Source organism: Barbus barbus (assembly GCF_936440315.1).
Source record: "Barbus barbus genome assembly, chromosome: 14".
Taxonomy (NCBI): domain Eukaryota; kingdom Metazoa; phylum Chordata; class Actinopteri; order Cypriniformes; family Cyprinidae; genus Barbus; species Barbus barbus.
Window position 1 is genome coordinate 24,833,553 of NC_136742.1, and position 22,519 is coordinate 24,856,071.

Sequence of the window (22,519 nt, forward strand, 5' to 3'; positions counted from 1 at the left end):
TGAGTCAATGATGACAGAATTTTTATTTTTGGGTGATCTATCCCTTTAAATTATGTAAGTATTCTTACTCATAGCTGGACTTGTGTGTATGTGTGTGTATGCAGAGCTACAGCATTCCTAGAGACCCTGGAGATGTCGGCAGAGACAGAGGCCATGTGGAAGACTCTGAGTAAACTCTCCCTAGAGGCACAACAGCTCCACATCGCTGAGAGGTTAGACAAGCAATACAGTCCACCCACCTCTATGACTCAGCTACTGCTGCGATGACTTCAGCATAGCTGTCCAGATCATGTGTCTAACCTTGACAACTAGGAACCAGTATGACAGAATTCAAATATCTTGTTTCTTTGAATTCCTTTACAGATTATCTCAGAATCCTTTTATTTTTTTAATTCTATGAACTTTAAGTTCTATTGAACTTTACAAAGGGTCGTTGTCTGTTGAAGTAAGATAAAAATTTTAAAGTTGCAGAACTGACATTGGGCCATATCATTTAATACTTGGTTACTGGCATTTATAGGCAACAAATCTCTTACATGATGTTAAATTTGTTAAAGGAGCAGCACATTGCACAGCACATTTTTGCAGTGTAGTTCATTATGATTTTTGAAGTGTTAAATACAAATAAATTAAAGTTTAATGAAATAATTTCTTTGTTTGTTGGGCCTCCTTGATAAACTCATGCAAGACTATTTAATTTTATTGTTTACCAACACCTACCTACCCAAAGACAGCACAGTTACTGGCAGATGTGTGCGAATAAACATATTACTTACAACCCTTGTACTGACAATAGAAAAAACACCTTTCATGTGATTGCATAAATACAATAATCTTACTGTCTTTCTTAACGATTCTTTCATTCTATTAATAGCATTGCTGCATTTATTTTTGCACCTTTTATTTTTTATTTTATTTGCTCTTAATATGCATCTAATTGGCAGTACAGAAGAACTAAACAATTAAATATAAACACATTGAATCAGCACCGTAACAATACATTCTTAAAGGGGTCATATCATGAATATGTAATATTCCTTGATCATTTGAAATGAAAGCATTTACTGTAGGCACACTGTACTCAAAATATCTTACCCAATAAGTTCAAAAAGAATTATTCAAACTAATCTGTAACAATGTCTCTACCTTTAGTGACTGTGAATTGATATATTAAGACATAAACTGTCTTTAAAACAGTAATATATCCATTTATGGAAAGAATCACTATTTTGCATATAGCAGTGAATGTTTAATGCATGGTAAAAGCATTAGTCAAAAGATCCTTTAAGAAAGCTGCTCTTCTGGCCGGTTGCTCTGCGTGTTACATTTTAAATGCTGAAATGTGTCTCAGATAATATTCTGCCTAAAGAAAAATGTGTGTAATCTGTTGCAAAAGAGAAAAAACCCTTCACCTGAGCTTGTGCGGGAGGATAAAAGCTTTAACACTAAGCACCAAAGGTTCTCTTAAAAAGGCATTCAGTTGCTTTAGGAAGCAGTGAGCATGTTTAGAGTTTTCTTTTTACTGTGTAAGCATTTTTAAGAGTGCTTGAAGCTGGAATTTAAATTAGAGGGTCTTTAATAATGCAGGATTGGTTTGTTATATATAGGCTTATCTGCATGAAGCATACAGATAAAAAGTGGTCTGACCGTGAAGGAGAATGCAAATGAAAGAATTGACTGAATACTCTTTAGCTTGAAGTCGCTTTTAGACATGTGATCATGGCTGATCAGTGCTGTCCAACCTAAATGCCCTGAGTTATTGCAGAATTGGTGGTTGAATGTGAAATGATACTGCATGTGATGTTTGTATTTGGTCGTTATTTACTGTTTCTCTTCTGAGGTGTTGTTGGGTTTTTCCGCAGGTGTTTTGCAGCCCTTGGCGATGTATCCAAAGCCCGATTCCTAAATGAGACCAACAAAATTGCAGATGCAGTCTCAAAGGAATATGTATGTAGTGCATACAGTTTTTTTGAAGGACAGACAGGTCCCCAACCTGTAGTATCTCTATAATATGTCTGTTTATTTGTAGAAAGTAAGTTTTTTGTTGTTGTGCTTCTGTATTTTACATTTCAATGTTATATTCTCACCTGTAGGGTGGTGATGGTACAGACCACTACCAGGTGAAAGCACGACTGGCCATGCTGGATAAGAACTTTAAGCTTGCAGAGATGTATTACATGGAACAGGTAAAGAATAGTTTCTGATACTTGCAAGTATGAGTGCCACTTAAAAATACAATTGCATGTGTTTTGAATAAAAAAAATAAAACTTTTTAAATGAACAAATATATAAACATGTTTTTGAACTGTTTATTAATTCATGTTTAAAACATGTTTAATAATAAATTAAGTTAAAACTAATAATTAAAAAAATATTTAAAATGATTGAATGAATAATTATGATTTTTTTTCAAATTGATCCCTAAAAAAGTATTTGCCACTGTTTTTCTTTATCAATTTGCCAATTGAGATATAAAAATGGCATTGGACAGTTCATACGTGGGAGCAACAGAGCTGAGATGGTTATATCTTGATAGCTGCAAGTAATATTGCTGTAACTCTGCAGAATGCGGTGGATGAAGTGATGGAAATGTACCAGGAGCTTCACATGTGGGATGAATGTATTGCAGTGGCAGAGGTGAAGGTAATATCATAATTATGTAATAATTTTTACATATAATATCATAAATATTCATACCTTCTAGTCCACGTCTTGTTTTATTTAGCCTAAAACAGGGGTTCTCAACAAGTTTCACTCAGATACATTAGAACTCAAGTAGTCATCCGACATGGAACCATATTTGTTTATTGTACACAAGTAAAAAAAAAAAAATCCTTAAAATCAAACATTGCAATTTATTACTCTGCTACCATTGCAATAATACCATGAACTGCAACAGTATACAAAATCACTGAGTGTCTCGATTCTGAATGTCTCTTGAATTCTGATGGTTTCACGCTGTCAGCAATCAATAATTCGCACCATAAAGCATTTTATAGACAGCACAACACATTTTTATTTTCATTTTGAGTGATTCCATTGTCTTGGTCATATTTATATTTAATTTGTGTAGTTTTGTTCATGTTTTTTGAGGATGAAGGCATATCACACAACTTATCCATATTTCAACAATGTTTTCTCATCCCTTATACAAGTCGATAAGCCTTTTTATGTTGCTATTTTAACTATATCTTAATTTAGCAGCTGTCTATGATGCTGCAAAATCAGCTTTTTACTAATATTAAATGTATATATCCCTTGAAGGGCCATCCAGAGTTGGACAGTTTGAGACGCAGTTACTATTCTTACTTAATGGAGACCAATCAGAATGAGAAAGCCGGTGAGGTGAAGGAGAATGAAGGAGACTTCACTGGTGCTGTTAACCTCTTCCTGAAAGCAGGACTTCCTGCCAAAGCTGCTTGGCTGGCTATGAGCAGAGACGAGCTCTTATCAAGCCATGACATCATCAGCCGCATCACTGCTGCACTCATTAAAGGAGAGTTTTATGAGAGGGTGAGTTTGACCTGCAACAACGGCATGTGGCTTGACAAAACTTTCAAATGAGTAGCACAACCACTCACTCTAACATGGTATTGTTTCACAGATTTGAAGGGAAATTGTTTTACTAATTATTCATAATTCTAAGTATTATTAAACTCAACAGGCAGGCGACCTGTTTGAAAGGACAAGAAATAATCAGAAGGCCTTGGAGTGCTACCGCAAGGGAAATGCTTTTAAGAAAGGTGAGCCTAGCTGGTAAGAACAATCAGAATAGGGTGTTACGCTTCAATTTGAACAATAAGTAAGTGGTTGTAATGCAAAGCATCAGAGCTTTAGATTCTTTGCCTTCATTGACCTCTGCTGATTGCATTGTGCTTCCACAGCGGTGGATCTGGCTCGCGTTGCGTTTCCTGCAGAAGTTGTAAAGCTGGAGGAAGTGTGGGGTGACTATCTAGTGCAGCAGAAACAAATGGATGCTGCCATAAACCATTACATAGAAGCAGGGTGAGTTTCTAGAGTAACAAACATCTATAGATCAGGGCAAAAAAATTTATTTTCAATCTCAGTTTCTTCGGTTTAATTTAAATATTGCATTTACACTACCATTTATTATTATTATTTTTTTTTTTAAATAATAATACTGAATACTTGTATTCAGCAAAGATGCATTAAATTATTCAAAAGTCACAGCAAAGACATCTAAAAGGTTACAAAATAGTTAATGTTTTAATGTAATGTTTTTATTTAATTTTGTTGAAGTTGTATTCCTTATAGAATCTCAAATTGTTCTCTCTCTAATTTGTTTCATGTCACTTTTGGAACGTTTCACAGAGATGGCTGCACCTATTATGTTTACCTGCCCTTAAACACGGCCATTTTATTTGTCCTTATCTGATTATGAAATTTCCTCCCTGTTAAAGACGTTCCACCAAGGCCATAGAAGCAGCAATCACAGCACGCCAGTGGAAGAAAGCATTGCACATACTGGAGCTACAGGAGGACAAGACTGCTGTCAAATATTACCTGAAAATAGCTCAGCACTATGCTTCTGTGCAGGAGTTTGAGGTAAAAAAACAAAACAAAACATATTACAGCTGTCAAATATTAACAAATGGTCTCACATTTCTAAAAATATGATCTGGTTGGAATCTGTGTTGGCTAATTATGTTTCTCTGAACTACAGGTGGCAGAACGTCTGTTTGTGAAGGGTGATCATACCAAAGATGCTATAGATATGTACACTCAGGCTGGGCGATGGGAGCAAGCTCATAAGGTCAGTGTCACATTGTGTCCCTCTGCAAAAATATCGATAAAGTATACATTCATTTATAATAGCTGTATATTTTAGTGTCAGTATTTTTGTTAATGATTAAATGCATAGATTTACATGGAAAGAGAGAATTGAGATTTATATAAAACTTTAGGTAGCCTCTTTTGACTTTGGCCATAAAGCAAGCGCCTAGCAACCACCAAGAACACTCAAGCAATTGCATAGCAACATACTAACAAATCAATGTGTAGTAGTAATTATAAATGGGATGGATGGAAGCTGAGAATACAACTGCAATTGTTTTTTTTCTTCATTCAAATCATGAACAATTTACATTTTAATTATTACTAATCATCACCAATTTACATTTGAATTATGTATCATTTTGTTCCCCTCTCTTGTTATCTATCTGTCCATCTCCGACACAGCTTGCTGTGAAGTGCATGTCACAAGAGGATGTGTCTGCCCTCTACATCAGCAGGGCACAAGCGTTAGAGAAAGAGGGGAAGTACAAAGAAGCCGAAAGGTAAAAACATACACATACACACACTGTGGTTTTTTCTAATTTGACCTGTTTTTGGCTGGGTTAATTTATAATAAGAAATTAATTTCTTTTTAAAAAAGACATAATTTTTTAACTCTGAAAAGAATGTCAACATGTTTGAGATGTCAGTCACATTTCATACTGGAATTCACACATTTGAAATTTACCTTCTTTAGGCTTTTTACCACAGTAGATGAACCGGACTTGGCCATTACTATGTACAAGAAGAACAAAATGTATGACGACATGATCCGTTTAGTCGCTGTTCATCACAAAGACCTGCTGCAGGAAACGCATATTCACCTGGCTAAGGTTCAAGACGACATTTGTGTCATTCTTTTATTCTTCCTATTCACATTTAGTAGATCCTTCACTTGGTCTGAGTGCTGTGTGCTGTGTTTATCACAGGAGCTAGAGGCTGAATCCAGGTTTCAGGAAGCGGAGTATCATTACCTTGAGGGTCAGGACTGGAAAGCTGCCGTAAACATGTACAGAGTCAATGATATGTGGGAGGAAGCTTATCGGGTGTGTGTGTGCACACTACATGGTCTTATATGATACTTGAGTTGATATAATGTTGAAAATAGAGAGCTTTAAACATTCAAAGCTCCTCTCAATGTCTTTGCAACAGATAGCAAAGACCCATGGAGGAGCCAGTGCCCATAAGCAAGTGGCCTATCTGTGGGCAAAAAATCTCGGAGGAGAGGCGGCAGTTAAGCTGCTCAACAAGTTTGGCTTTCTGGAAACCGCCATTGACTTTGCTGCTGATAACTTGTAAGTCTCTAACTTGTAACACTATTGTACCATTTTCGGGTATAATTGGTGCATACAGATAACAATTAACCAATGCATAGTGAAATTGGCTTTTATTTACTCTATAATGAAACACTCTTTGTCTTTTTTAGTGCATTTGACTTTGCCTTTGAGTTGGCCCGACTCGCCATGAAACAGAAGATTCCTGATATTCATCTAAAAAATGCCATGTTCCTCGAGGATCAGGTATTACAGACTGGGGAGAAATTGTTCCTCTTTTCTACACTGTTAATGCCTGTGGCTCCAGCCAAATGCAGGTGTGAATGTGAAATAGACAAAGACAACTAAAATGATCCACTTTCAAGGTCAGGGCTGTGAATGCAAATTATGCTGAGGTCTTTTCATTTTTCATGTCTGATTTGGTCCATGTTTATGGCTTTGTTTTTTTTTTTTTCTATAGGCTTATTTGAATTAATATAATAAATGTAAATAAAAAATAAAGATTATAAATATAATAATATTATAATATATCTAGCAATATAATAATATAAATTAACATATATAAATGGTAATAAATGTCAATCACCAGCCATTGTAGCAAGTGGGCAAAAAATTTAATTTAATTTCCCACCCTGACTACAAAAATGTGTATTCTTGCAGAATGCTAAATCTATGAAATTTTGAAAATATTGTTGTATTAAAATGACGTATTACCCTACACTTACTCTAAAACAGCCCTGCACAGAGTTTTTTATTATTATTAATACCCAGACCTAGAGTTTATTATTCTGATTATTAATGATCGCATGGTGCACAGCTAAATTGTAATTTTTTAACTTTTAAGGGTAAATTCAATGAGGCTGAGACTGAGTTCATCAAAGCCGGGAAACCCAAGGAGGCTGTGCTAATGTGAGTGAGCTTTCATATCATTATTTCCTTCCCCAGTACATACAGACCACTCTATAGGGGGGGATTGCATCGCTTCAGTACTTTTTGTGTGCGTAGATTACTGATTTTATGCACTTTATCACATTACAAGCAATGAGTAGCTGGAAGCAGGTGGCACTGGGATTGAGAGTATTTGATTTGTAGATCTCATGGAGGAGTGGTATGCTGGTGCTTTGCTGCTACCGTGGCAGTGAGCCAAAGATGATCTGATGACTCCAAGAAATCATAGTTAATGATCTAATAAGTCCTTTTTTTCAAGTATAATTATGATTACAAAAATGACTGAACCTTATGCTTAAAAAAACAACATTATTATTTTTTTTACATTTTGTTCAATTATTATTTGGTTTTACATAATGGTTTCAGTATCTTTAATCCAACTGACTGTGTGGTCATTGTATATAGATTTTATCATAGAATTTCTAAAAATGATATTTAAAATATTGGTGACCGTGTCTCTATTTCTATTGCAGGCACGTCCATAACAAGGACTGGAGTAATGCCCAGAGAGTGGCAGAGGCTCATGATCCGGAAAGTGTGGCAGACATTTTAGTGAGCCAGGCCAAGTTCTGTTTTGACCAGAAGGAATTCCAAAAAGCCGAGGCCTTCCTTCTCAGGGCCCAAAGGCCAGAGCTAGCAATTAAATACTACAAAGTAAGAGTCCTTCAAGCACCATGTGTACAAAGACAATAAAACTAAAATCTTCTTTACTGTAGAATGTCATTGATGCCTTTAACAATAATCATGCTGTAGTCATCATCACCATGAAGCACACAGAGATCTAAACTTTCTGAACATTTTTAAGAAAAATCAGGGTAACTACTTTTAAAAGTTTAAGTTTTACCAAACGGATTATTCACCCCAAAATTTAATTTGCTCACACTCATGTTGTTCCAAATCCATGTGATTATGGTTCAAACACAAAAGAAATGTTTTATAATTCGTTTTAATGACATTTTATCTGACTGTAAGAACTATCCATTAATTTTTCATCATTTTTCTCAATCGTACATGATCTTTCTTTAGAAAAAAACTATTTAGACCAGATGAAGATTAGTTTTTTTTTTAAATAATTAATTTTTAATTTTACATAATTGAACTGAATTAGTATATTAAATTGTAAAAAAGAAAAAAAAAATTAAACCAAAATAATTCCAACTTTAAGTCATGACAGGAATAGAGCCAACAACAAATTAAATTATTAAAATGACAGAAGACTGTAAAACTGATCAAAACTGTATTTTAAAAAATTGTTAGTTTGCATATTAAAAGCTTTTTACGAACAAATGTTAGATTTCTTTTTATTAGCTAAATATGAATATTAAGTTATGCAGGCTTTGAAGAACCATATTTCTCTTATCCAGGATGTTGGGATGTGGACTGATGCAATGCGGATATGTAAAGACTATTTGCCCAGCAAGCTGAGTGTCCTTCAAAAGGAATATGAAAGCGAGGGCAACTGGTAAAAGAAATTCTTTTACTATCCGTTTCTTTTTTCCCTGTCTTACTTTCATATGTGTCTCATTTGCTGTATCAGAAAATCTTCCCTTGTTTATTGTTCTTCAGAAACTAGGGCTCTGCTAGAACTAGAAGCTCTGAACTACATTCGGATCCTCTTTTCGTTGCTTGGCTTCCCTCCTTTATTAGAACATGGCAGCTTTTTATCCTAAATTAAATCCATAACGAGCAGCTCATTAACGCGCAGACACGCAGCAAATCCGTCTCCACTGATAATTTTCCTATTTTTAATGACTTGTGGGAAAACATCAAAGGCTTCTTTGCTGTCTTCCCTGGGAAGAAAAGGAGAAACATTTTGCATAGTCAGTTCAAGGCCCACTCAGCAGTAGTATAGGCTTCTTGTATCATTAACCTATTTTCAATCAAGAGTTTGAACTTTCTTGCCATGTTGTGTTTATAATTAAATCTACTGGTCACTTTGTGAACCCAAAGTTGTTTTTTCTTTCTAAAGGCAGAGGTGTAGGATGTGTGTGTACCTTCCCTGTTGAACAATACAGCATATGCTTGTTAGGTATGTTTTGAAGCGTGGCAGCTCGTTTGAGCTGGTTTAAGCTGGTCCTTAGTTGATCATGAGCTGGTCCTAAGTAACTACCTCATGCTCATAACCAGCTTAAACCAGCTCAGGACCAACTAACGACCAGCTTAAACCAGCTCAAACAAGCTGTCATGCTTCAAAACATTCCTAACCCGCCGCAAAACTGTGTTGGCGATAGGGGTTAGGTGTTATGAATGAAATGCATTTGTCCGTGTTTCACTCCGTCTCGAATCGCACTCACGGAAAGCGCTTGAGAAACTGTCTCTTCTACGGCTCGGTACACTTTCAACTCGTTTTTTTTAGTCTCGAGCAAGACTGTGACATTCACATTACATGATTTGACAGATTTTTACATAGAAAGGGCGACAGCGCACCGCATTAAAAGAAATCAAAATATTCATGTTTTCATAAGCGCTGACCAAATTCAAAAACAAAACTAAAATTTAATCTTTTGGAGTGTTTCGGGGGTTCTACGCAGCTTGCGTATTTTGCATATAGGTAGGATCGGCTCTGAATAAAACGGAAGTATTTTCTGTCGTTTTTCTCAGTTTTTCTTCCCATAGAGTACTATGACGTCAATAGTGACGGAAGGAAAGCAGGAGATGGTAAACATGTCTTACAAGTCCATGAGAAATAAATGTATATGTGTTTGTTTACAGGGGTGTGGAAGGCATGGTTGAGCAGGCTCAGGAGTGGGAACAGGCAGGCGAATATGCCAGAGCCGTCGACTGCTATCTGAAAGTGAAGGACTCATCTAACATGGACTTGCTGATGAAGTGTTGGATGAAGGTAAAGTTCAGTCTCGGAGACACCTGGCTGCAATGAAGAACTAAAGAACACTGTTATCCAGAAAATTATTTTTATAAAACCTTCAATCTGTTTCAATCCGTTATTATTTTAGGAATGTTTCAGTGAATTTTCGCGTGCGAAATCCAGTCAATTTCAGTAGAAATCCACCGGGAATTTTGCACAAGGGCGAAAGAGTTTGCATCGGGTTCAGGTCTTGTAAATTCACCACTTGATCAATAGAAAGCTACTTGGTTTGAAAGTGACTTTTGTGTGAGCTGTGCTTTATATGTCGCCACACTATTGACTGTAGACAAGTGATCTTTTTTGCTCATGTGTCTGCATCTTAAGACATTTAGTAGAAAAATTGTATTATTTATTTATTTTATTATTTTTATTATTTTAGATCCAAAAAACTTGACTGGAGCCAACAACATTAAATGAAACTAGACAAAAATGATCACAATTATGTTATAAATAATATGTTAAGTTATATTTATTTGCATATTATTAAAGTTTCCGTTATTTAACAAAGATGCCTCTGACAGAGGTTCACATGTTCACTGTGAATTTAAGACTAGACATTGCATTTTCATCTGCATCCCTTATAAAGTTTTACTGATTGATCTTTTCCTTTTTTTCCCAGTGAAGTCAGAGTCTATGGAATGTTTAAGTTTATTATTTTGCTTGAAGGTCTTGCAAAAATTATTTTTTTTCCCAGTTGGCAGAGACGGAATACTGTTAGCATTATATTAGACTAAAGAATTGTTCAAATAAAAATAATAAATAAATAACTAAACTGTAAAACAGTGATCTTTCTACCTAGATTAACTACAATTAAAGAGCTACTCTGTTGACATGAAATATCTGAACATGAAAAATGTTTATGCTCCTAAAGCGCTTAATTTTTTGTTGCATTTACAGTTTTTACAAAGGTTTTCTCATCTTTTCATGTCCTCCAGGCAGCAGAATTGGCCATTAAATTTTTATCTCATGACAAGGCTGTGGACATCAGTCAGGTCGTCGGCCCACGCCTGATTCAGCTCAGAAAGTACAACGAGGTTTGTTTCTTTTTTTTTTTTTCAGGTATAGAATCACATTGAGTAGATAAAACTCTCTATTTGACATTGACATTTGTTTTTTATTTTCCTCACAGATGCAATTTTGAGCAGAAATACTGAAAAAATCCCTCCAAAATACTAGCTTTTTTTCTATTGTCTATAAGTATTGTGTTTTGAGAGTGGCACACCAAGAGGAAATGGTGCTTTCAGTGCGCTTGTGTGCCCCTGTGTGCGAGTGTATATTTAGTATATGACACAAAAGCAATGTGACCGCACAAAAAGCTCACAGACTTCATCTATTCTTCTGCGTCCTCCAGCCATGGACCTATTGAGATACAAATTTTTTTTTCTTTTTTTTTTTCAGGCTGCTGAGCTCTACCTCAACCTGGACCTCATTAAGAACGCCATAGACGCATTCATTGAGGGAGAAGAATGGAACAAAGCTAAAAGAGTGGCCAAGGAGCTCGATCCAAGGTGAGCCCTTTAGCAGACTGGTCGCCCCTAACAACGGTACAGCCAACAATGTGAGAGGGAGGCAGTGAAATCACTCTCTCGCTGTCAGAAAAATCACTCAACAAATGAAGTGCACGACAGCACAAGGCCAAAGAGGTGCAGCTGGCCTTCGCAGTTTATCTCTGACAGTCTTTTATTTACAGCCAGAAAAATAGGTTTAGGAATTAAGTCTAAATGCTTTCCGGTTCTGCACGAGGTGTATTCTTATATATATTTATATATATATATATTAGTGCTGTCAATCGATTAAAAAAATTAACTAATTAATCACACATTTTTCTAAAATTAATCATGATTAATCATGCTTAACCCCACCTAACATTCAAGTTTTTGTGATATTTCCTCTCTTCACAGGCTAGAGGAATATGTGGACAAACGCTACAAAGAGCACCTGAAAAATCAAGGCAAAGTTGACTCTGTAAGTTCACCTTATCAAATTAATTTGTCTGTTTTCTGCTTTTATTATTAGAGATATTACAGAGAGGACTTCAAATGGTGGTGGTGGTGATGGCGCAGTGGATAAGACTCATGCCTTTGGTGTGAGAGACCCGGGTTCGAATCCACTGTGAGACACCAATGTGTCCCTGAGCAAGACACTTAACCCCTAGTTGCTCCAGAGGCCTGCGACATATATAGCAATTGTAAGTCGCTTTGGATAAAAGCGTCAGCTAAATTAATATATGTAAATGTAAATGTAAATGATGGGTCAAGGTTTGGCAGCTTAGCCTTGGCCAGTTAGCCTGGTGGTAGATGCTGGAACTACATCATAATAAGGAAGGAAAGGACGTGAGGCCAAGTATGGTGTCCCATACTTGGAATTTGTGATCTGCATTTAACCCATCCAAGTGCACACACACAGCAGTGAGAATTGAACAAACACAGTCACTGTGAACACACACCCGGAGCAGTGGGCAGCCAATGCTGCGGCACCCGGGGTGCAGTTGGGTGTTCGGTGCCTTGCTTAAGGGCCTCAGTCGTGGTATTGAGGGTGGAGAGAGCGCTGGACATTCACTCCCCCCACCTACAATCCCTGCCGGACCTGAGACTCGAACCCACAACCTTCAGCTTACAAGTCAGATTCTCTAACCATTAGGCCACGACTGCCCCAGAAAAGCTTTTTTAAATTAAACCAAAAATGAATAACTGAAATATAGCCACAATTTTATGAATCACAATTGATTTTATTTTGATAACTTGCATTTATTAGCACATTGCAAGCAGCATATAAATCTAAATATATCATTATATTGTAGTAATGTTTGTACGTTAAAGCAATAGGCAATGAGAAGCTACTAATAATACTAATAAAAATATCAGCCATTGTTACGATTAATGTAATTATGAATTATTATTAAAATAATTAGTTTATTAGTAAATTATTCATAAATTAATTACTTTTAATTCAATTTGAATCAATTTAATTATTAGTGGTTTTAATTATTTTAAATCAGAATTTTTTAGTTCTCCATTTTTCAATATTCATTCATTCATTATTGTTATTATTAGTGGTCATGGTTATTTATTATATTTATAAATGTAATTAACATGGTTTATTTTTATATTATTAATATTAATATTTCTTTCTTTCTTTATTTTTAATTAAACAAAAATGTATTAATTAATTTAAAAAAATAAAATTAATAACTGAAATAGAGCCACAATTTTATGAAACACAATTTTATTTTAATAACTTACACTAATAAGCATATTGCAAGCAGCATATAAATCTAAATATATATCATTATATTGTAGTAATGTTTGGCCAATAGCTGATTTTATTTTAGAGAACTCCTAAAAGCATGAAATTGACTTATTTTCTCCCGCCTGCTGCTTCTGACATCACAACTCAGGATAGTTTCCATTGAGATAAATGAAAATGCTAGCAGATAGCTTTCTCCAGGTATTGTAGACCACCTTGGGAGAGCGAAAGGGGACAGAAATTGTTAATCGAACTCTTGTCGCCCACATGAGCAGCATCATGGCTCAAAATGTCAGGGAACTGCTAGCTGTCAGAATCCTGTTTAAGTTCAGAGAAATAAAATCTATTTCCTAGCAGTGGAAGTTGAGGTTAAAGAATGCATTATATGGGCATAACATAATACCGCAGACTGCAGCTCCACCGCTCTGGCACTTCGATGTTTTCAGTTATTGTTGGGAGGAGAAAAAAATGGAGACGATTGGCTTGATTCAATTTAGAATAACAGATATGAGTCACCAAATTGATGTGAGAGCTTGCCTCTCATTGCAATGCTTCACTGGCAGTTTGGTTACAATCACAGAAGGATGCAGGTCAGGGCTTGTTATTGAAAAGAACGACAGAATGTTAACGAGGAAACTAGTTTAATGTGTACTTACATAATAAAATGTAGGCAGTCAAGAATGTGCTATATAATATATTGTATTGTGTGTGAATGAGGAGAAATTTTTTTCTTGACTACGTTAAAGCAATAGGCAATGAGAAGATGCTTTAAATGCTTATTGTTATTAATAATAATAATTATAATACTACTAATAATTACAATCATTGTTATGATTTACATAGTTATTTATTACTATTCTTATTTTGAATGTTTATTAGTGAATTATTCCTATATTTTAATAAATGTTTATTTAATTTCAATAAATTTAGTTATTAGTAGTTTTGATTATTTTAAATCCTAATTGGTCCTAATAGTTTTCCTTTTATTTTATTTTTCCTTTTTCAGTATTCAATCATTCTTCTTCTTCTTCTTCTTATTATTATTATTATTATTAATGGTCATGGTTATTTATTATGTTTATAAATATAATTAATGTTTGTTTTATTTTGAGTATATTAATATATTTTATATTTTTAATTATACTATAATAATAATTTTTAGTACTTTTAGGAATAGTATGAATTATTTTAAATCCTAATTTGTCAGTATTAGTTTTCCTTTATTTTTTGGTCAGTATTCAGTTATTATAAAATATATTAATAATAATATAAAATATAAAGTTAATTATTATAAAAGTATAAAAAGTATTTTATTAAGTATCATATAAACTGAACAATTATGTTATTAAAGTCGATCTATTATGCAAAAATCACTTTTATAAGCTGTTGGAACACAGTTGTGTGGCCGCAGTGTGTGAAAAAAACAGCCTATAATGTTAAAAATCCACCAACTCAATTTTTTATAAAACCAATAAATCATAAACAGTCTCTCCAAACGAGCTGTTTCAGATTCTCCCTCTGTGCACGTCACCGAGGGGAAAAAGTCCCGCCCATTTGTGACGCTGTCTACCCTATTAGCATAAACACAGCCCTGAGTGAGAAGATGCGGTACAATGTCAGCACCAAAAAGGCATAACAAGTGTTGTGTTTTGGGATGCATTAATGAACATAGGAGTCGCCATAATCTCCCCCCATCTGAGCCGAGGACACTCTGATTAAATTTCATTATCGAAAGAAATATCCCGGAAAAAATCGGTAACGTCCCCTATGTTTAGGAATCAATACCAACGCTTTGTGTGCGAACGTCAGTTCCAGACAAAGTAAGTATCACGCGTTTGTTTTCCAAATTGCTTTTCTGAAAGAGCTTCTTGGCACTCTGTAAGGCTTATAGCTAAAGCTATCATTGTCTCAATGTCTAAAAGCAATGTGAGTCGATCGCTTGAAGTTGTCGAGCTCATAATCAGAAGTGGGACTTATAAAGTTTGTTATAGCATGAGACCAGCTATGTTGTTATTTTTATCCCACCGTGCTCCCTGTAATTCATAAACAAAAATGTATTATGCACAGTGTAATCAGATGACTGACTTTGAAACCGAGTAGTTTTCTGTAAAGATAACAGGCTTGTATTAATAGTGGAATGTTTATTTGCAAAGGCTAGCACTTCTAATGCGGAGCTGGAGCTCTTGAAGCTCCGCCCTCATCTCCGGGAGCAACAGCTCACTTGCATGTAAAGCAACACACTCAAAACAGCACGTTTTGGCTCACACCCGAAAAGTGGCAATTTTAACAAGCTGTAAAAATGTATCTGTGGGGTATATTGAGCTAAAACTTCACAAATATGCTATTTTACATCTTGTAAAAAGGGGCATAATAGTTCCCCTTTAATCCCCTTTAATAATATCAATAATAATAATAATTTGCATAGTTGTTTTGTTTTTATATTTTTGATAATAAAATTATTAATATTTGTAATGTTATTAGTAATTGTATAATTAGTTTTAAATTTGATTTTTTTCCTAATAGTTTTCCTATATTTTCAATCAGTTGGTTGGAGTAGATGTGGTGGCTGCCCTTGACATGTACGCTGAGAGAGGACAGTGGGAGAAATGTATCGACACGGCCTCGAAACAGGTTGCCAATTCATCTGTTCTTCCCCCCAGACATGTCAGTGTGGAAACATGGCAACATTTTCACAGAGTATCTGCCTTTCCCTTTTCCAACAGAATTTTAAGGTCCTGCACAAGTACATCGCTCTGTACGCCACTCACCTGATCAAAGAGTGTGAAGCAGAGAAAGTACTCAACCTTTACACCCAGCATGGCGTTCCAGCTTATTCACAGGTACATTCAGTCATGTCTGCATAATGAATCAAACTTTTTATTTTTCAAAAGAAAGCAAAATGATACATGATACATAACTTTCAAGCATAAGGACTTTTGGATTTCATCAGAAACATCTTCCCTTCCTTCTTGCAGAACTTCAACATCTACAAGCGGATGTTTCTGGAGTTGGTGAGCTTAAGGGACCGGGATTGTGCGGAAGCTTATCGGTTGTGGGCCGATCTAAGGGACGTCCTTCTACTGCTGGTCAGCTCTGGGTTACTATGGCAGCTTACACTTGGGAAATTATTTAGCCAGTATTGATTCTATATTCAAGTTTGAAATAGTGAATCTTACAGTATCTCTGTGCTGTGCAGTGTGAAAACCTGACCAAGTCTTCAGAAGCTAATTCTCCAGCCCATGAGGAGTTTGAGCAGATGCTGCTGGTTGCTCACTATTACGCCACCCGCTCTGCAGCCAAAGGCATTGACCAGCTGGTGTGTATATACATCACAGCAGATCTTTGTTTTATGTTTTACATATGCATATTGATATCACAGAAATATACTTCACTACAGTTCAGAAGTTTGGGGTCAGTAATTTTTTTTTTTTATATTAAAATCTTTATTCTGCAAGGTGGATTAATTTGATCAAAAGTTACATTTATAGTGTTATTGTCATGGTGCACACAGCAAGGATGAACGAGGAACACGAGACGAGGATGTAAACTCAAATAACAGTCTTTACTTCAAACAAGGCAGGGCAAGACAAGGCAGGGCTGACACACAGGAACACCGGGGAGTAACGAGTAGACCAGACGAAAACGAACTGAACAGACAGGACTATAAATACACAGGATAATCATAGATAATAAGACAAACACAGCTGGACAAGAATGAACTAATCATCACAGTTAACAAGGACAGGAAACAAACAAATGTGGAAACATGAGGCAGGAACACAAGACACACACGACAGAGGACTGACATAACTCCCCCCTCCCGGAAGGCGCGACCCGCACCGTAACAGTTCCACCGGTGCTCTGGAGGCCTCTCAGGACACACACAGACAGAGCGGAACAGACAGATCGGAGGCCATGTCAGAACTGGGAGCTCTGGGGGCCATGGCAGTGCAGGGAGCTCCGGAGCCCATGGCGGAGCAGGGAGCTCAGGAGGCCATGGCAGGTGGCCCCTTGGCCCGGCCACTATGGCCGGAACCCTTCTAGCCCCCCAAAAAAAATCCATGGGGCAGCTACTGGGTATAAGGAGCTCTCCGGGGCTAGACAAACAGGACAAGACAGCCCACAGGAACAGGAAGCCCTCCTAGGGCTGAGCTCGGATGCTGAGGCTTGCTCTGGGCATGACGAGGAGTCAGGGGCCCTCCCAGGGTCCCTCAGTAACCGCCTCCACAGCGACAGGAGAGGCACAGCTGGACACGAATTAACTAATCATCACACTTAACAAGGACAGGAAACAAACCAAATATGGAAACGTGAGGCGGGAACACAAGACACACTCGTCAGAGGACTGACAGTTATGAAATATTTCTATTTCAAATAAAATTATTAAGCAGCACTAAATTTCTTGAGCACCAATTCAGCATATTAGAATGAATTCTGAAGGATCATGTGACACTGAAGACTGGAGTTGCTGCTGAAAATTCAGCTTTTCCATCACAGGAAAAATTACACTTTAAAATATATTAAAATAGAAAACTGTTTTCTTTAAATTGTAATTTTATTTCACAATATTACTATTTTTACTCTATTTATGATCAAATACTTTTAAAAAATCTTAATGACCCCCAATTTTTGAACGATAGTGTGAAATTACAGACAACGTTCACTACTGCAGATATCTCTGGTCTTATTGCCCATAATCATCAGTTCTTGATATTCTAGAGAATAAATATTTGTTTTCATAATCTTTCATCAACATATAGCATAAGCATTTCTGCTGTTGTAAAAACGGCAGTAATAGAGTCATTATTTCCTGCTAAAATTTTAAATTTTAATTTATAAAAAGTTAAAAGTGTTGTCAATGCCCTGTCATATTGTCTTTCAAATTAGTAATTTCCATGTCACCAAACACAATTGGAAAAATAATGACTGATTTCAAAAAAGTTTCCAAAACAATCCCCTACCTCCAATTGGCTGGTTAGATAGTCCAGCCCCAATGTCATGCCATCGGTTAAGCCAATGTTGACTTGGTGTAATAAACTGGAAAAGGAGTGTATTTTAACATCCACAAACATTACATACTTCACCTTTGTTATCTGTGTCACTGTAATTTTGCATGTGTGTTTACTTGTCAGAGTTCTGTGGCGGCCAAGCTGTCCATCTCTCTCCTGAGGCACACCGAGCTCATTCCAGCTGACAAGGCCTTTTATGAGGCCGGCCTAGCAGCCAAGGTGAACTTGCAGTGAGCCTAGCTCCAAACACACACACTCACTCATAGCTGCTTCAACCATTCATGTGAGACAGAGAACAGGATGGCAGCTAAGAGCCCTGGGAAATTGGCTTAATTCTCCTCTGTTTGCTCCAGTAAGAGCTCACAGCAATTTAATTTAAATAATTTGATTTGCAAAGCAGTTCGAGTTGCCTCGCATTGTAACGATGAAGTGGCGATGTGTCCTCTTTCTGGAGTTTTTTTTTTTGTTGAAATATTTCTTGAACTTTTCATTTTTAAGTTGAGCTTCAATTCTGTGTCACTGATGAATATTTCTCATGCAGGCTGTGGAATGGGAGAACATGGCTTTTATCTTCCTCAACCGCTTCTTGGATTTGGCTGATGTAAGTTAAGACTTTTGATTGTGTGTGCACTGCAGTCTGATGCATATCTTTCAAATGAAAGAAACTTAAACATTACAAATCACTTGAAAAGACTCCTCAGTTATTCGTTGACTGTATAGACTTTACAGAGTCAAAGGTTGGGGTCATTAAGTTTTTTTGTTTTATTTTAAAGAAATATTTTATTTAGTGAAGATGGATTAAATTGATCAAAAGTGACAGGAAAAACATTTATATTGTTAAAAAATCTATTTCAAATAAATGTTGTTCTTTTTAACTTTATATTTATCAAAAAATATTAAGCAGCACAGCTGTTTTCATTGATAATTAGACATGTTTTCTGAGCAGCAAATCATATTAGAATGATTTCTTAAGGATCATGTAACACTGAAGAGTAATGGGTGCAGAAATTCAGCTTTGCCATCACATAAACAAATTGTTTTAAAATATTTGAAAATAGAAACCATTTGTTTTAAATTGTAATAATATTTCACAATTTTACTGTTTTTATTGCATTTTTGATTAAATAATTGCAGCCTTGCAATTGAGGTGAGCAAGAGAGACTTGTATAAAAATATTAAAAATATCCTCATAATGTCATGTCGAATGATCTAAAACAAATTAAATGAACTTTAAACATAACCAAGTCAATATTTATAACAGCAATGCTTATTACTGAGTAGAAATGGAATGGAAAAAATTGACATTTATAAATTAATTTACTGCTTTCAAGTGCTCCTTCAAATGCTATTTTTTGCCATTTTTATTGTACTGCTTCTAATAACATTCTTTAAATGACCTAATTCAGCAATTGTTCTAAATTTTCAGGGCATTGATGAGGGCACATTGGATGCTTTAGATCACACAGACTTCCAGGATACAGATATCCCATTTGAGGTCCCTGTACCTTCAAAGCTACATGTCACTGTAAGCCTGTGCCACAAACAACGCACTGGTGCTAGTGTATTTATTTTTCTTTTTTTTTACCCTTTGTGTAAACTCTTCCCGTTGGCTGTGTTTCAGGTGGAGAAGAGGGAGGAGATTAGGGAGTGGGTTCTGACTGTGTCCATGGACCAGCGGGTGGAGCAGGTGCTGCCGAAGGATGAGAGAGGCACGTTTGAAGCCTCCCTAGTGGCTGCCGGCACTGGCATCCGGTCCCTACCTTGCGTCATCACAGGTGAAGCAATCTGCACAAAAGACTAACCGGTGTGAAGCGATGTTTCCTTTAAATTACTTGTGAACTGCCTCTTTTAAAGGTACAGTTCATCCAGAAATTAAAATTCTGTCATTAGCTATGTTTACATGGACACTTTTTGATCGGGTTGATGTGAGCGTTTATATGTCACAAGCTTCTGATCAGATTTAATCTTTTGACATGCTCACACTGCATGAATATTCAGAGCTTCCAGCTGTTGTCGCGTATTGTTTTAAAAAGCACACTTGATATTTCTTTACTTCGGGTCCTAATTAGTCGACGACCAGCACATTAACTATTGTGCAGTGCTGCTTACTTTAGAAAGCAGTAAAAGTGCCCCTTCCCATGCCCAAAACCAGTCATCTGTGGATGAGAGTCTTAAACAAGGACTGGTGGGACGTTGTCCTGCTCCACTTCACATACGCTGAGTGAAAGCAGTGTTTTAGAATGACTGGACACTCATTTATTATTGAATTATTTATTATAAAATTTTAATCAGATCTGGCAAATTCAATCCGATTGACGTGTTTACATGTGACTATTTTATTCCAATTGTGCTTCTAGTCCTATTACGATCGGATTATTAGGGTTCATGTAAACGCAGCTATTTATTCACCCTCATGCCTTTCCAAAGCTGTATGACTTTATTACTTCTGTGGAACACAAAAGAAGATATTTTGAGGGTTTTTTCCTCTCCGTGCAGTGACATTGTGGCCCATTAACTTCTATTGTAAAAATCCTCAATGTCTTCTGTTGTGTTATCAGAGAAGAACAAACGTTTTGAAGGTAGTTGATGACAGAATTTTATTTTTGGGTGATATGTAATTCTAAAACACAAAAGTATCTTTATTTTTCTTCTTTTTATTTGGAACACAGGTTACCCTGTCCTGCGTAATAAAATTGAGTTCAAAAGACCAGGGATGGCAGCAAATAAAGATGACTGGAATAAATTCTTGATGGCTACAAAGGTACAAGTTAGTCAATGTTACCTCTGAGCTTTCACAATTAGTCTTCAATCACACCGCAAGTTGTTTGATTTATAATTAATTTGTTCTCTTGATCAAAAGTTAACACTTAGGACTGAATTTATTAGCATGTGTTTTGTTGAAGTAAATGCCAATGCTCTCTTTCGATGTATTTCATCATAGATTTTTTATTCTTGTGGGTGCATTTGCAATTTTCGCATTACTTCACAGTTTGTCCCATCCATCCTGCCTGGGGTCGCCTGCGGTGCTTTGATCATGATTGCTTGTTTTTTGTTTCACCCTTTAGACCACTCACAGTCCAGAATGTCAAGATGTGCTGAAATTTATCACACAGTGGTGCGGAGGTCTCCCTTCAGCTGGATATTCCTTCCACTAAGACCGGGGAAGGTGCACAATATCTATTTCTCTATCTGTCGTCATCCTGTTCTTCACTTTTCTAAACATTTATATAGCCTTTTTCATTCTCTTTTCCAAAGGCAACGTTCACTTCTTGGTCTGACCATTTTTTTTAATAGCTAAAGTATCATAAGGTTAGTGGCTGAAGGTCATTTAATGTGTGTGTTAAATATGCTTGACTGCAGAAAGCCTTTGAAATATCTTCATTTGAATATAATCTGTAAGTAACTGTAATACATACTCCACTAGTTCATATAAGTTGGATATTTTGATATATAAACACTAAATAAAAAACAAATACTTCATAAAGATTGTCAGTGTTCTCATGGACATTTGTATGAGGATATTTGGAATGAATATTCAGCTGAAATAAAAAAACTTTTATTTTACAAATCAGCATTATTGTTGAATTGTTAGGTGTGATAACATTTCTAAACTTTCTGAAGGCTGTCTTGCCTGTTGTGCATCATATTTTCAATAAATTAATTCTAACTAATCAGTGGCGTTCACTAGCATAGTTTATTTTTATGTATAATGATCAGCTGGTTTATGATAATTAATAGTCACCTGTCAAACAACGCCACCTTGTGGAGACCATAACGTGTTGGGGGTGAAAGAGGACACTCACACTTTTGGCCTGGTACAAATTTCACTTCTCATGGTATAATAATAATGTGGAGTATTCCTTTTTATTTCAAGCCAGATCTTTATTCCATAAAAACGCATTAAACTATGAGGCATCATTATGCTGCAAATATGTACAAATAAGCATCAAAGAAATTAGTAGACTTGTGGGTGGTTTTGATTTTTGATTTTAATTTCTTTAAAATATTTTTTATTTAAATATAATATAATTAAAATATATATTTTTTTAATATATACGTTTTATTAAGTTAGATTACACGTTTATTTTCACCTGTAGCCAAACGTAAGCCGACGAATTGAAGGTAACCATAGCGACAGTGCGCAGTTTTCGCGTTATGACGATAAAGCATTGCAGGAATAATGCAATTATGCATTAATGTATTATAGATTTACATAAATACATCACAAAAACGTTTTTAAATTAGCGACGTTTATCTTACTGTTAGTGGCACGAAATGACAATTTGAAGGTGGATTGTGCCTGAAAAATTACGTTAATATTTACATTTTAATCTTTTAGCAGATGTTTAAAATTCTTTAAAAACTCGAGGTGTTTTAAATAA

The 22,519-nt window shown here is 35.9% G+C and overlaps 1 protein-coding gene across 1 annotated transcript in view; it reads left to right on the plus strand.

The window, feature by feature from the left end:
* The window catches only part of LOC306879955 (intraflagellar transport protein 172 homolog), a 29,768-nt gene extending 7,958 nt beyond the window's left edge, over positions 1 to 21,810 (plus strand). The window contains exons 18-48 of the mRNA XM_079433184.1: positions 105 to 212; positions 1,863 to 1,947; positions 2,094 to 2,186; positions 2,566 to 2,643; positions 3,265 to 3,513; positions 3,665 to 3,743; positions 3,885 to 4,005; positions 4,422 to 4,566; positions 4,685 to 4,774; positions 5,200 to 5,297; positions 5,492 to 5,627; positions 5,724 to 5,840; positions 5,947 to 6,089; positions 6,221 to 6,314; positions 6,913 to 6,977; positions 7,490 to 7,670; positions 8,381 to 8,478; positions 9,729 to 9,858; positions 10,818 to 10,916; positions 11,281 to 11,390; positions 11,784 to 11,847; positions 15,673 to 15,759; positions 15,852 to 15,968; positions 16,104 to 16,214; positions 16,325 to 16,444; positions 18,261 to 18,356; positions 18,679 to 18,738; positions 19,564 to 19,662; positions 19,759 to 19,912; positions 20,807 to 20,898; positions 21,203 to 21,810. Of these exons, the coding sequence (XP_079289310.1) occupies positions 105 to 212; positions 1,863 to 1,947; positions 2,094 to 2,186; positions 2,566 to 2,643; positions 3,265 to 3,513; positions 3,665 to 3,743; positions 3,885 to 4,005; positions 4,422 to 4,566; positions 4,685 to 4,774; positions 5,200 to 5,297; positions 5,492 to 5,627; positions 5,724 to 5,840; positions 5,947 to 6,089; positions 6,221 to 6,314; positions 6,913 to 6,977; positions 7,490 to 7,670; positions 8,381 to 8,478; positions 9,729 to 9,858; positions 10,818 to 10,916; positions 11,281 to 11,390; positions 11,784 to 11,847; positions 15,673 to 15,759; positions 15,852 to 15,968; positions 16,104 to 16,214; positions 16,325 to 16,444; positions 18,261 to 18,356; positions 18,679 to 18,738; positions 19,564 to 19,662; positions 19,759 to 19,912; positions 20,807 to 20,898; positions 21,203 to 21,292 (3,409 nt within the window). The 3' untranslated portion in view covers positions 21,293 to 21,810. The remainder of the gene's footprint in view (positions 1 to 104; positions 213 to 1,862; positions 1,948 to 2,093; positions 2,187 to 2,565; positions 2,644 to 3,264; positions 3,514 to 3,664; positions 3,744 to 3,884; positions 4,006 to 4,421; positions 4,567 to 4,684; positions 4,775 to 5,199; positions 5,298 to 5,491; positions 5,628 to 5,723; positions 5,841 to 5,946; positions 6,090 to 6,220; positions 6,315 to 6,912; positions 6,978 to 7,489; positions 7,671 to 8,380; positions 8,479 to 9,728; positions 9,859 to 10,817; positions 10,917 to 11,280; positions 11,391 to 11,783; positions 11,848 to 15,672; positions 15,760 to 15,851; positions 15,969 to 16,103; positions 16,215 to 16,324; positions 16,445 to 18,260; positions 18,357 to 18,678; positions 18,739 to 19,563; positions 19,663 to 19,758; positions 19,913 to 20,806; positions 20,899 to 21,202) is intronic.
* Positions 21,811 to 22,519: the final 709 nt, after the last annotated feature.